The following is a 15,152-nucleotide window of genomic DNA, read 5'->3' as shown; positions in this document are numbered from 1 at the left end:
CATGCGACCCGCTTTGTTTACGTTCCGTGGAGGAGGGTAATGTGTGTGTGTGTGTGTGTGTGTGTGTGTGTGTGTGTGTGTGTGTGTGCGCGTGTGCGTTGTCGTCCGGAGGAGGGTTATATGTGTGTGTGTGTGTGTGTGTGTGTGCGCGATGTCGTACGGAGGAGGGTTATGTGTGTGTGTGCGCATGCGCGAGGACGAGGGCAAAATGTGTGTGTGTGTGTGTGTGTGTGTGTGTGTGTGTGTGTATGTATGTATGTGTGTGTGTGTGTGTGTGTGTGTGTGTGTTTGTGTGTATGTGTGTGTGTGTGTCTGTGAAAAGAGCAGAGTGTGACAAGCTAGGAGATCTCCAGGCCAGTTCTTGGAGTTTTTGCTCAATAAAATAGTTAGTCATCTGTATTTTAAGTCCATCGTCTGTATTTACATTCACCCACTGGCAGCTAAAATCCACGCCTTACACTATTGAGCATGTATGCACTATGACTACTTCTATATTGTTGATTAGCTGCTGGGCATTTCCCTCTGTCTCTCGCTGAAGCCCGTCAGTGTCAACCAATCGCAACAGACTGTCATCGGTCCAATCAGCACAGATTAGCTTCGCGCTAAGGAGGGGTTTGGGAACAAATTAATCACTGGACGATTCATATGGGAGTCTCTGGGATAATTAGGTAAAAATAAATGCAGATTATAAGACCATGAAAATGTTTTTGACCTTGCATGCATATTAGACTGTTGTTGGAGACCCTTACAACCAAAATATGACCCTATTTCATGTATAATATGGGCTCTTTAAGGGCTTCAATGTTTCTCTTACCTCCTGTATTTGAAATCCAAATTGGAAGATATCAATATTTTGCAGGGTGGCAAGAGTCTTTGCCTCCTCTAGTAGTTTAGAGTCCACAATTGCTTCCAACATCTCCCAGTGACGAGCTTTCAGACATGGGTTACGAAGGTCTGTGATCACCGGTAACTATGCAAATGCAGAATGTTAAATACTGTACATGGGTGCTTATATAAATACACATACTAGTATGGATTTGCTTTTTGTTTTTTACAATAAGTTGATTAATTTAACATTAATTTGACCAACATTTATAGTGAAATCAGTTTGTATGGTACATAAGAGTTCAGTTTTTTATTGTTTTTTAAAGATATTATTCATCAGATAATCAGATAATCACTTATTTAACCGATTTAGCATTTTCAAAAACTATTATGAATGTTTCTTGAGCATTATATTATCATATTAAAATGATTTCTTAAGGATAATGGCAGCTAAAAATAAAAAATAAAAATAGTTAAAATAGATAAATAATAATTATATCACATTATATAATGTTAGGGTAACCATGTTTCAGTTTGCAAAAAATACATCATATAATAATCTTTTCCACTAAACCATTAAAATAAAGAAAAATAGCAAACAAATAAAACATGACACTGTTTCTTTTCAATAGGTTTAGGAACCATGTGCAACAAGTAAAAGCTGCTATTCTCACTCTTGGCTTTTGCTTTGGTGCTGATTAATTAAAGGCCTGTTCACGCCAAGCACAATAACAATAAATATGAATATAACCATGTATTTTTTATAATTTTTTCCCATGGTATAACCAATTATTTTTATGATAATCATCATCTTTAATCTTTTAAAAAAGGGCTTGACATCAAGCCATGTGCTTCTCCACAGTGTCATCTGTATCGTTACATTTGCCCGAGCCCTTTAATTTTTTGTGGATTCCAAATGGCTGTCAGTGTTTTATTGTTTATCAGCTGAGAAAAACGTTCTCACTCTCTCTTTATCACAGTGCCTTAAGACGTATTGGCCAATATTTCTGTATGTATGGTACATGATTGAATGTTGTCTGAGAGTTTCGGGAAAAAAAGGACATGGTCACCCTATAAAGTATATACAGTGCATCTGGAAAGTATTTATAGCGCTTCACTTTTTCCACATTTTTTTTTTTTTTTATGATACAGCCTTATTCAAAAATGGATTAAATTAATTTCCTCTAAATTCTGCACACAATATCCCACAATGACAATGTGAAAAAAGATTTAGATTGTTGCAAATTTATTAAAAATAAAAACCCTGAATATGACATGTACATAAGTATTCACAGCCTTTGCTCAATACTGGCCATATGAGAAATGGTCATGCCCAACTAAACCAGTGTCACGCTGGTAGACAAGGAAAAAAAGAGGTGGTTATCTTTTCACAAGTCTTATTCAAAACAATGTCATTTATCACAAAGGGAATTAAGCGTTGTATATGCTGTAGTGACCTTTATACACAGCAACGCGAGTATTAGTGATGTAGCATTCGATCTCACTAGAAGTTCGCTCACTGTACACACAGTGGGAGAGTATACAGATACACAGTCTAGTTGGTAGTGGATCTTCTGGTAAACACAACACAAATGCAAGCATTCAGTCTCACAAGGTGTTTACTCTTATTGCTCACTGCAGGTGAATACTTAGATACACAGTTCATCAAGGTGGGTGTGGATCTTCTGTGAACACTACACAAGTGTAAGTTTTCCACTAGATTGGAGAGAAGTATCTGTAAGCAGATAAAGATCATCCGTAGGGGAGTATACAAGCGCACAGTTCATCAGAGTGATAGCTAATCCTCTAATAAACATCAGAAGAATAATCACTTCCCTTGATCAGTGAGTAGGACTCAAAGACTCATAAGGAACATCTATGGAAGAAGGTGAGAAGACGGCGAAGCAAAGGTGAAGACAACCATCTGACTTCAATACCGGCCAATGAGTGAATCAAGAAGGTATGTATTTATAGTATCCTTGGGTAATGGGAAACAGGTGCAAATGATTAGTAGTCTGGTGAAGGTTCACGGGATTGGATAGAGGTGTAATGTGAGGGAGAATGTTGATTGGGTGAGCAGGAACGAGCCGGGGATCTGACAGCCAGGTTTCTCTCAAGGTCTTTTTTTTTTCTTCACTTTTCTTCCATTGGTGAAGTTTTTTTTTTCTCGCCGCAATTGCCACTGACTGGCATAGTTCGGGCCTTGTAGAGCTGTACATCGATGGATTACTCTTTAGTGTTTGGACTCTCAGCAGTCAATATTAAAACACATTGAACTGAACTGAACTAATCTAAACTGAACTAAAACTGAACTGAACTTATACTCTGAAAACTGAACTACACTGTTTCAATTCACTGTAATCTTCTATGTGAAGCTGCTTTGACACAATATACATTGTAAAAGCACTAAACAAAAAAAGATTAATTGAATTTAATTGAATACTTTATTGATGCACATTTTGCAGCAATTAAAGCTTCAAGTCTTTTTGAATATGATGCCACAAGCTTGGCACAACTGTCTTTGGGAATTTTTGCCCATTCTTCTTTGCAGTACCTCTCGAGCTCTATCAGGTTGGATGGTAAGCGACGGTCTACAGCTATTATCAGATCTCTCCAGAGATGTTCAATAGGATTTTGGTCTGAGTTCTGGCTGTGCCACTCAAGGGCATTCACAGAGTGATTGTGAAGCCACTCCATTGATATTTTGGCCGTGTACTTTGGGTCATTGTCCTGCTGGAAGATAAACCGTTGGCCTAGTCTGAGGTCAAGAGCACTTTGAAGTAGGTTTTCATTTAGGATGTTTCTGTACATTGCTGCATCCATCTTTCCCTCTATCGTGACTAGACTTCCAGTCCCTGTTGCTGAAAAACATCCCTACAGCAAGATGCTGCCACCACCATGCTTTACTGTAGGGATGGTATTAGCCTGGTGATGAGCGGTGCCTGGTTTTCCCCAAACATAACGCCTGGCATTCATACAAGGAGTTCAATTTTAGTCTCATCAGACCAGAGAATTTTGTTTCTTATTGTCTGAGTGTCCTTCAGATGCCTTTTGGCAAATTCCTGGAGAGAAGTGACTTCCGTCTGGCCGCTCTACTATACAGGCCTGATTGGTGGATTGCTGCACAGATCGTTGTCCTTCTGTAAGGTTCTCCTCTCTCCACAGAAGAACGCTGGAGCTCAGACAGAGTGACCATCAGGTTATTGATCACCTCTCTGACTAAGGCCCTTTTCCCCCGATTACTCAGCTTACATGGCCAGCCAGCTCAAGGAAGAGTCCTGGTGATTCCAACATCTTCCCCCTACGGATGATGGAGGCCACTGTGCTCATAGGAACTTTCGGAGCAGCAGAAATTTTCTGTAACCTTTCTCAGCCTTGTGTCTTGAGACAATCCTGTCTCTAAGGTCTACAGACAATTTCTTTTTTCTTCATGCTTGGATTGTGCTTTGACATGCACTGTCAATCTTGGGACCTTATACAGACAGGTGTATGCCTTTTCAAATCATATCCAAACAACTGAATTCACCACAGGTGAACTCCAATTAAGCTGCTGAATCACCTCAAGAATGATGAGTGGAAACAGAATGTACCTGAGCTCAATTTAGAGCTTCACGGCAAAGGCCGTGAATATTTACATACATGTGATTTCCAGATTTTTTATTTGTAATACATTTGCAACATATTGTGTGTAGAATTTTGAGGAAATAAATGAATTTAATCCACTTTGGAGTAAGGCTGTAACATAAACAAATGTGGAAAAAGTGGAGAATACTTTCCGGATGCACTGTACATTTAGAAGAGTACTCTATGCCTAGTAGGCCTACTACATTTTTTATGGCTTTGAGACATCTTTTTTTCCATGGGAAAATGTAAAATACTGTCGTCAACCTCAGGCAGTTACATGCATTCATTAGTGTGAACCTCACCCACCTTTTCTCTCATGCTCTCCACTTTTGCTTTGAGGAAGGGCACCACATTGTTTGGTGGCAGTCCCTTCTCCAGCTGGCTGACATATTTGACAAACCTGTTCACCTGCTTGCTCAGCAGTTCTGGGTCCAGCTCATCAAACTTATCCTATATAAAAGAGATAATTGACCATGTGACATTTAGAGGACACCGTAATTCGAAATGGCTTCCAGCATACCCATTTGCAAAGTCACTTTATCCAAAGTTATCTAGTGTGAAGTGACTTGCTCAAGGACGTACCTATGACAAGTTTAGCTGTGTCTCTCAGTAACCCTTTAGCTGTTATATTTCTGCTCCTCAGTACAGAATAACTAGCCTTCAACCTTCAGGTTAAGAATTTAAGCACTAGCTGTCCCTCTGAGGAGATTTACAAGCACTGGCAACTTTATTAGATACACCTTTAAATCTTGTGTGCTGTTGCGGATGTTTTCATCCACTCAGGAGTCATTTTGAGTCTTAATTTGGCCACAACTTTCAGTATTTCAGCAAAAGACAACAAATCATATGTTGACACATATTATGGAAAAACATTTGGAAAATGTAAAAAAAAAATTCAACAATACACTTTGGGCAAATTGGCTACCCTTTCGTTATGTTTGTGGCTGTTTTTGCCCAATTGACTTTCATTATAATTACATTTTTTGATTGCAAAGCCTTGACACCATATAATTAGACATGCTCAGATCAATCGTAATGCTCCAATTCTGTCTGATCTCATGAACTGATGACAGGTGCTTGTTTAGGAGTTTACAAGCAGAGGAAGATGCACGTGCACAGCCGTATATTTTACATAGCCTACAGCAGCCACAGCACGTGAGGAGGTAAATGATGTGTGGAGGCGTGAACTATCAATTCACTCGTATCAAAACAGCTAAAATATATACAGATGCGGTGTGACCTCTGTTTATAAAGTCTTTTGTTGCGTTTTGCGTGAATGATAGTCTCTTTGTTGTAAATGCAACCATTTTATCTATCAGTTTTTGAGGTGCTGTGACGTGAGTGGACTGATTGTTTGTAAATTTTTTTACCAATTTTTATATTTGTGTTAAGTTACTTTCTGGCCATGATATGATTACACCTAAATGATGAAAAGAAATGTGTTTAAGGGATTATATGCAACATCCTTAATTTATTCACTTAGGTAAGGCAAGATCTCAACTTAAGTATCATAATTAGAGGGAAAATGTGCTTAATGCATTAAAAAACTTAAAATCAGTACTCGGTATCGGCTGAACCATGACAAGGAATCGGTACTCGGCATTGGCTGATCAACATGACAAGGAATCTGTACTCGGTATTGGCTGCAAAAATCCTGATCAGAGCAGGTTTTTCCTGTTGGGTATAGGTCACATTTTTAATGTGATCAGTGTGTGTGTGTGTGTCTGAGGATGTGAGAGGGAAAGTCTGACAAAGTAAAAATAAGAAGCTCAGCTCTCAGAACATAGTAACATAGTAGTAGAACATAGCCCCCACACACTATAATCTGCTCTTTTACTCAATATAACTCCATATAAAATCCAGAAACTATTTTGCACAACCCTATTTAAAGGTTTAATGCTGTCAACTGTGACAGTAAAAATCACACATTTTCCAGGGAAAACCCAGAAACATTTAAGAATGCATGAATATATGCTGTCTTGGCTTTGCAATCACAATTTTAACAGTACACAAGGGTTAAATTAACTGTTGCCTTCAGAGCTACCTTTGTTCCTCGAATGTCCTGATAATGTTTAAATGCATAAATGCATTGAGTAGCACCAGTTGAAGAAGTTTTTCATTCTTTAAAGTAAATAGTGAACAAGTATAAGCAAGTAAATATAACCTGAAAATAAAGGGCCTTAGAGAAAAGGGCTAAGAGGAAAATTATAAGAATTTAACAGAAAAGGAGCCCTTGAGACAATCAGAAGTCACATAAAGGAATGACTACATGTCGAACTGCAATGCAAGCATATATTGAATAGGTGAGGAGGGGCTTCCATCTAGGGGGCATAAAATGTAAATCATCAAGCTAAGCTTGCAAATGGTAAACCAGATGTGAAAAGCATGACGTTGGGGGTAAACATTATAAAGAGGCCACAGATTTAAGATATTTCAAATTGTGCTGTTCAGTTCTGCTGCATGTATCTTGGCTTTGTTATAATGTATCTAATAAGGTCTCTTTTTCTGGTTTGAAAACCTCAAGACTGAGTGTGGTAAATTAATTTAATGGCCGGAAGCCATGACACAGTGTTGAGTTGATGTTTTTGCATGAACTTGTAGTTGAACACCTAATTAGCTAATGAGTGTACTATACAGTTGTCTCAAAATGTCATAAATGAATCAGATTTTTTTTAATCAGATAGAAACCTATTTCTTGTAAAACATTTTTTAAAGCTGTAGATCAGTTTGTTGTACTCAAAATGGCATAATTCTAAAACATTTTGTTGTATTGACAACCAATATGCAAATTTAAGTAAAAGACGAAAAAGATCTAATGATTCAAACTCATAAAATAAGATGCTTTTTAAAAAAATGACCTGCAACCAGCCGTTCTCCAGACTTTCCCATTCCTCAAGAGAGTCCCAGAGTAACTGCTTCAGCTTCACTTCTGCAGTCAATTCCTCAAGAGTGTCATATTTAGTCACCTCCACCTGTACAAACAAACATTTTGTATAAAACACTTTTCTCAACTCATGATGATCAGCCAGAAATTAAACTGATGAAAATAAATAGTGAACATGTGCCCTCTAGAGGAGAGAGAGCCACACTGACCTTAAAGTTCTTCTGGTATGTTTTATATTTGAAGGCTTGAGACTGCAGCTCATCAATAGAGATCTGAATATCTCCAAGCAACCGTCGTATGTGAGAACGATCTGCATCAATGTCAAGGAGCTGATGGTTCTGCAGAGACAAAATCCTATTAGTTCAGTACTAGTTTAGGCCAGAGGGCCACTGCTCTGCACAGTTTAGTTCCAACCCAGCATCAGCACACTTACCTGTTTCAAATTTACCTAGGTTTCAAACAAGCCTAAAGGACTCAATTTTTAATTAGGGTTGGAACTAAACTGCAGAGTTTGATACTTGTGCTTTAGGCAGTGCAATTCCTTTCAAAAGTTTGAAGTCAGCCAAGATTCTTTTTTTTTTTTTTTTTTTTTCAAAAATTAACAAAGGCTTTATTTAAAAACTGCACTTTTTTATTACAGTTAAATCACTAAATTTAAACAAATGTTTTCTATTTTAAAATGTAACATTTCTATGGCAAACCAGAATTTTCACTATGCAACAATTACTCTTTAAATAATATTTTTTTTGTGCCACACGGACCTTCAGAAATCATTCTAGTATGTTTTTTGTAATCAATAAACATTTCTAATTATATGTAATACAGCTTTAAAACCACCTTTATTGTGCCAATGCCCAAACACTCCAGCCCAACATGCCTGAATGACTACCGGCCTGTAGCACTCACACCCATCATCATGAAGTGCTTCGAGCGGTTGGTCCTGGCACATCTAAAAGACTCTCTGCCATCCACACTGGACCCACATCAGTTTGCCTACCGTAGCAACAGGAGCACAGATGATGCAGTCTCTATAGCACTGCACTCTGTACTCACACACCTGGACAATAAAAACACTTATGCACGAATGCTGTTTGTGGACTTCAGCTCAGCATTCAACACTGTCATACCCTCCAAGTTACTAATGAAACTAAGAGACCTGGATATCGACACATCACTCTGCAACTGGATTATGGACTTTCTGACTAACAGACCTCAGAATGTTAGATCAGGTCACATCTGCTCCACCACCGTCACACTCAACAAAGGTGTACCACAGGGCTGTGTGCTGAGCCCCTTCCTCTACTCCCTTTGTACTGTTGACTGTAGGTCTGTTAATAGATCCAACACCATCATCAAATTTGCAGATGACACCACAGTGATTGGTCTAATCAGCAACAATGATGAGACGGCCTACAGGGAGGAGATACAGCATCTGGCCACTTGGTGCACCGACAATAATCTGCTCCTTAACACCAACAAGACCAAGGAGCTCATTGTGGACTTCAGAAAGGGACGAACAGGCTCACATGATCCCATCCACATCAGTGGGATGGCCGTTGAGCCTGTCTCATCCTTTAAGTTCCTGGGGACCCACATCTCAAAGGACCTTTCCTGGACCACCAACACCTCCAGCCTGATCAAGAAGGCTCACCAGCGCCTATTCTTCTTAAGGCAACTGAAGAAGAACCAGCTTTCATCAGCCGTCTTGGTGAACTTCTACCGCTGCACAATAGAGAGCATCCTGACAAACTGTGTCACAGTCTGGTATGGAAGCTGCTCTGTTGCTGAGCGTAAGGCACTGCAGCGGGTGGTGAAAACTGCCCAACGCATCACAGGGACCACACTGCCAGCCATAAAGGACATCCAGAAGAAACACTGTTTGCGCCGAGCACGCAGTATTCTGAAGGACACCTTTCACCCCGCTCACAGACAGTTTTCTCTCCTGCCCTCCGGCAGGCGCTTCAGGCTCCCCCGGACAAAAACCAGCAGACTGAGGAACAGCTTTTTCCCCAGAGCTGTCTCCCTCCTGAACTCTGCCCCCCACTGACTCTTTTGCCCACCCCCCCCTCCCCCCAAATACACCCCCCACTCTCCTCTAACTTAAACTCCTCGCAATAACTGCACTGTTTAACATTTGCACGTTTAAAATTTGCACATTCACTGCACCACTTTGAACTGTTTACTTATTGAACTGTACATACCCACTGCATATGGGCATTTGTTATTATGTACACACCCACTATACATATACACTTGTAATCATGTTTATTTATCTGCATACTACTGATTATTAATAGCAACCTGTACATACATTCATATGTTGTAACATATACACTTGTGATCATGTTTATCTATCCCTGTACATATATTCATATATTGTAACATATACACTTGTAATCAAGTTTATTTATCTGCACACTTCTGATTATTAATAGCAACCTGCACATATATTCATATATTGTAACATATACACATGTAATCATGTTTATCTATCCCTGTACATATATTCATATATTGTAACATATACACTTGTAATCATGTTTATCTATCTGCACACTACTGATTATTAATAGCAACCTGCACATATATTAATATATTGTAAATCTGCTCATAGCTTATCCAACCTGTATATAATGTTCATAGTACATCCATCCCATCTGTAAATATCACCATAGTTTTCTATAACTGCACTTTATAACTTATTCCTGTATCCTGCACTTGCTGCTATTGCACTGCTGGTTAGACCTAAACTGCATTTCGTTGCATTGTACTTGTACATGTGTAATGACAATAAAGTTGAATCTAATCTAATCTAATCTAATAACAAAAATAATATTTTTTATAATGAGGGTCTATTTACTGTGACTTCAAATAAAAACCAGTCTTTGCTTAGTAACTTTAAAGAAATATAAAAATATATATATATAAGTAAAACAAAAAAACATACTGGAACAAAGTGGAACAAAATTAATTTAAAACATTAATTCATATTTTAATGACAAATTCTATTTGTATCACTGTAGTGGAGGTAAAAAAAAAAAAATAACAGGGATGCTGTTATATAAATTTCATAGCACAATTTCAGTGGCCTCAAGACAATCATGCTTATGAGATTTATAACAAGTTATATTGTCTTGGTAAAGTCAAGTTGTCACAACAAAGACACTGACAGAATTTTTATCTTGGAAATGTCAAGACAAAGGCAGGTTGTAATGTATTTGTTTATGTCAAGTTGTCTTGATGAAAACATCTCAAATAAGGCTATCTTTGCGCCTAGAACAGGGGTCACCAAACTTCCTGGAGGGCATGAACACCCTCTTATAAACACCCTCTTCAAGTAAAGTGTTACCTGATGCATTAATTATAAATAAAAATACACTCTAACAACCCTACCACATTATTGTGGTGTGTTTACCTCTGCCTCCGCTTTCACTTCCTGTACTGTATTGTTCAGTTGACCGATGTCTTGCTGGAGATGTTGGCAAAATTTGTCCACATAAGAGTCTCGCTCTCCCACTGCCTTGTCGATGGTGTTTCTTACAGCAGTTATGCATGGTGGCAACGTGGCATACACTGCAATATCTTCGGGAGGTGTGGGGACAGAGTAACACTCAATCAACTTGTACATCTCACTGACGGTCACAGTCTCCTTTTCAAGCACCTCGATCTGACAGAAAAAGATTGAAAGATAAGAGTAGTACATCTGAGCAAACCTTTGTCAAATATCTAATTGCCTAGTGGATTTATTGTTTTTACAGAAAAACTCTCACAAACTTACCCTTTTCTGAATTTCATCCAGGAAGTTGAGGGAGTCAACATATTCAGTGGTTACAGTTGGAACAAAGTCCAGTTTGAACTGGGCATCCTGAGCCTCTGCAATGATGTCATCCATCTTTTTCTTTGCCAGCCGAGGTAGAATATCATTAATAGCCTAGAGAAGGAGATCAAATATGTATCAGGCAGAGTAAGGCAAGGACACAGTGGAAGCTTGTTTCTGCCATTAAATGTAAAACGATGGCCATACTTTATATTAAGTGGCCTTAACTACTAGGCACTTACAGTAGTATAATGTATTTATTTTGTTCATATTATAAGGATATTTTTCGTACTATACGAGTAAGGTTAGGGACAGGTTTGGTAGTAAGGATACTGTAGATTTAAGTGGGGTTTATGTGTAAGGGATGGGTCATCAGTGTAATTATAAATATAATTACAAAATTAATTACACATGTAATTACATGCTGATAGTTGTTTTTAAATATTAATAACATATTATTAAGTTATTAAGTTATTAAGTTAATATTAAATTATTATTAAGTACAATCTAAAAGCCTATATGTGTATAATAATTGCATTGTACTAAACGATTAATTTCATCATTGTAATTAGGGCCACATAATATAAAGTAGCACCAAACAATTAAAATCAAATCTAAAAGGGGATTGTGATTTGTTTTGTCTCACATTTATGACTTTGGTTCTGAATTTACTGTATATATCTCACAATTTACAACCTCATTTCTCAAAACAAGTTTAAATCTCACTGAGAGTTATCTGACAATGTTTTCTCAGAACTGTGAATTTGACTTTTGCAACTCGGAAAAAAAAGTCACAATTGGCAGATAATCCCAAAATTATGGCAATATTAGAAATTACTATTTTATTGTATAAAAGCAACAAAACTGTAAAAAAAAAAAAAAAATCCTTTCTTTATCAGGTGTTCCCACAGCAGAATGAACAACTGAAAAAAATCTATTATCGTTTTTATATTTTTATGCCTCACGGTTTTTTTTTATTCAAAATGCAAGACAAAACGTCAGAATTTCAAGACAAATTCTGAATGGCAAGACACATAATCAGAACTGTAGGATATAAACGCAAGTATAATTTTATGTCTTGCAGTTACTAGCTAAATATACATTCCAAATTTATTCCAAATTGTAAGGGAAAAAGTCTGAATTCTGAGAATAAAATTCAAGAATAAAAGGAAAATCGTAAGTTCCTTTTTATTTGGCAAAAACAGGCTTCCATAGAATGCAAATATTACAGACAAAATAATTTATGATAGTGTTTTCTAGTGGTGTGCCACCTCAATGCAGCGCAGAGGAGATGGTATAAGTCTGTGCTTCAGTTCTGTAGTGTCCACCAGTAGAATTCCTAGAGGTCTCTTCTGTTGGATGGCTAAAGCTTCTTTATGCTCTTGATGATATTTATCCAGACTGTTCTCAAAAAACACAACCTCTGCATCATACACACATACAAAGCATAAGTCATGATTTCAGCAGTCATACATGATAGCAATTATCATGATGATTACGATCTTTTACCATGCTCTTGCTCTTTGAGAGCCTCCAGGTCCAGGTCTTCATTCTCTTTGTAAAACAGTCTGAACGGCTCAAATGTCCGAGCGTATACGTTAGCAGTAACGAATGCAGTCTGAATTGATTGCTGATGGGGAAGGAGCATAAAACATTTTCACAATTAGAAAAATCTATGATTTTCTTTTTTTAAACCATACATGATAAAAACTGAAAGCCAAGCACCAAGCAAGATTACTAGAGCTTCAATTCACCAAATTTCAAGAGTACACACTTAGATATGCTTAGCATTAATAGCAGGTTTAGCATGCTGTCTTAGGAGAGAACCCTGAGCTCGGAGATAATTGAGCCCAAGGCTCCCGCCTGGTCAATAAGCATATAAAGGGAGTCAGAGATTGGGTAGGTCTTGAGAGCTCCCCTTAGAAAAGAGAGTAAAAGGAGGAGATGGGGTGGAAGGAGGATTCTTCCAAAACAAAGATAAGGCAGAAGGGTAAAATCAGTCTATTTATAGTAATCTTGAATCCATCTGATTGTATTATTACTGATTACGGATGAGAAACCAGCCGTGCTTAATCAAATCATGCTCTCCTCTCGAAATTCATTTGTGAAACTTCCCTTAATGGGCTGTTTTGATGTAATTATGTGAACTTGATCAGTGTTTTATATATGATTTTTTTTACTTTGCTCATCATATGCCAATGCTTCCCACTCATAGACTTTACTTGGGTGGTCTGCCCAGATATATTAACGGCCACCCAAGTATATTTAGTGACATTTTTTTTTCATCCTTTTACACTTTTTGTATCCGCTCAATATAGCCAAACATTTGCAATTGATTAAGTAGTGGGAAATCGCTTACCAGTTTTGTTCTGTGCCCGCAAGACCTGTCAACAATCGTGCAGACAGTTTCACCTGCTTTTCAGACCCACAGAGGCATGAATTTTTGCGACTAAAAATGAGTCCGGCGTGTGTTTCTAAATCTCCTAAAATGTCCAGAATTCATATTTTGCTTTTAAGTTAGTATGCGTTTTTGCGATACTCATTTATTAAAGACTACTTTCCACCTGGTTTCACAGCTTACAGCGCACGAACAGCCGCGATACCGAGAGAAAAAGTAAATAATGGATTCATTAATCTAAAAGACTCAGAAGAACTATACTATATACTCGGAGAAAACGAAATGACATCTAAACTGGCTGCAAATACGCAATTAGTAATGGTTAATCAACGCATTTGCCTTAATTAAAAAAAAATCTACTCGTTTAAATTTGGTGATTATGATAATTGTTTTTACTAACTTTTCTGCCATTTTTTTTTTACATTTGCTGATTATTTTGTTAATTTAATGATATTATTACATAACTAAAATGCTTTGGCATTCAAGTTTTCTTTAAACTTAAAAAAGAGAAGCAGGTTTTACCTATCTTTGGGTATATATGGCTCCTGAAAAGCATTAAAGTATTTCTTTTTATTTCAGTCTTTTTTTACTTTAACCCATTGAAAAGAAAGAAAGTGTCATAATAAATACAATTGTTGTTAAAAATGAAAATATGTTTTGTTTGTCGTATATAGTTAACTATTTATGTGATGTGGGTAAATAGTGTGTTTTAATCCAGCTACCACCGCAAAGTATATTTTAAACCTGTGGGAAGCACTGTGTGCATATGGATTATTTGGTACTTTTTGAAGTTTCAACATTAAGGTTATCTTTATTTGTGTTCCAAAGATTAGAAGTGAAGAGAACTGACGTCATATATGTCTGGAATGATATTAGGCTGAGTAAATGATGACAGAGTTTTCAGTCTTGGATTAATAATTTTTAACAACAAATTTGTCACTTGAAAATAAATGGTTTTTCCCTTTAAAAATACTTAATAGAAATCACATTCCTGTCATTAGCATACTTCATGTTATAACTCAAGAGCTGTCATGACTAAAATACATTTAACCCTCTTCCAGACCTTGGGGTCTTTTTGAACCCATATCATGTTTACTAAAATAAATAAAATAAAAAAACAAATAAAAGGTCACTTTGTCCAAATGACATGAAACTTTAAACAGTAAGAATAATTTTATAAACAGTATAAATAGTTATGATATATCATATAAGACATGTTGTAATATATTTAAAATATAAAAGTGGAGTGAAAAAATATGACTAGAGTAAAATTAAACTTTTAAACAAAAATCAATTATTCATTCATTTATTTCTTTTCAGCGTATCCCTTTATTAATCTGAGGTCATTACAGCGGAATGAACCGCCAACTTATTCAGCAAATGTTTTACGCAGCGTATGCCCTTCCAGCTGCAACCCATCACTGGGAAACATCCATACACAATCATTTACACACATACAATTTTAGCTTACACAATTTCACAATTTAGCTTACCCAATTCACCTATACCACGTGTCTTTGGACTTGTGGGGGAAACCAGAGCCAAAAATCTATTATTTTGTTACAAAATAATATCTGTTGCCTTAAGTCTCTAAGTGAGGATCT

General features: G+C 37.1%; 1 protein-coding gene across 1 annotated transcript in view; it reads right to left on the bottom strand.

The window, feature by feature from the left end:
- The window catches only part of dnah6 (dynein, axonemal, heavy chain 6), a 203,204-nt gene that overhangs the window by 176,541 nt on the left and 11,511 nt on the right, over positions 1-15,152 (bottom strand). Inside the window, exons 13-20 of the mRNA XM_087237125.1 lie at positions 12,660-12,780; positions 12,422-12,573; positions 11,112-11,264; positions 10,749-11,000; positions 7,543-7,671; positions 7,308-7,421; positions 4,756-4,899; positions 815-970 (exon numbers count right to left, since the gene is read on the bottom strand). Of these exons, the coding sequence (XP_087093251.1) occupies positions 815-970; positions 4,756-4,899; positions 7,308-7,421; positions 7,543-7,671; positions 10,749-11,000; positions 11,112-11,264; positions 12,422-12,573; positions 12,660-12,780 (1,221 nt within the window). The remainder of the gene's footprint in view (positions 1-814; positions 971-4,755; positions 4,900-7,307; positions 7,422-7,542; positions 7,672-10,748; positions 11,001-11,111; positions 11,265-12,421; positions 12,574-12,659; positions 12,781-15,152) is intronic.

Source organism: Danio rerio, chromosome 1 (assembly GCF_052040795.2).
Source record: "Danio rerio strain M-AB ecotype USA chromosome 1, GRCz13ab, whole genome shotgun sequence".
Lineage (NCBI taxonomy): Eukaryota > Metazoa > Chordata > Actinopteri > Cypriniformes > Danionidae > Danio > Danio rerio.
This window is presented reverse-complemented; position numbering and strand designations above follow the sequence as displayed.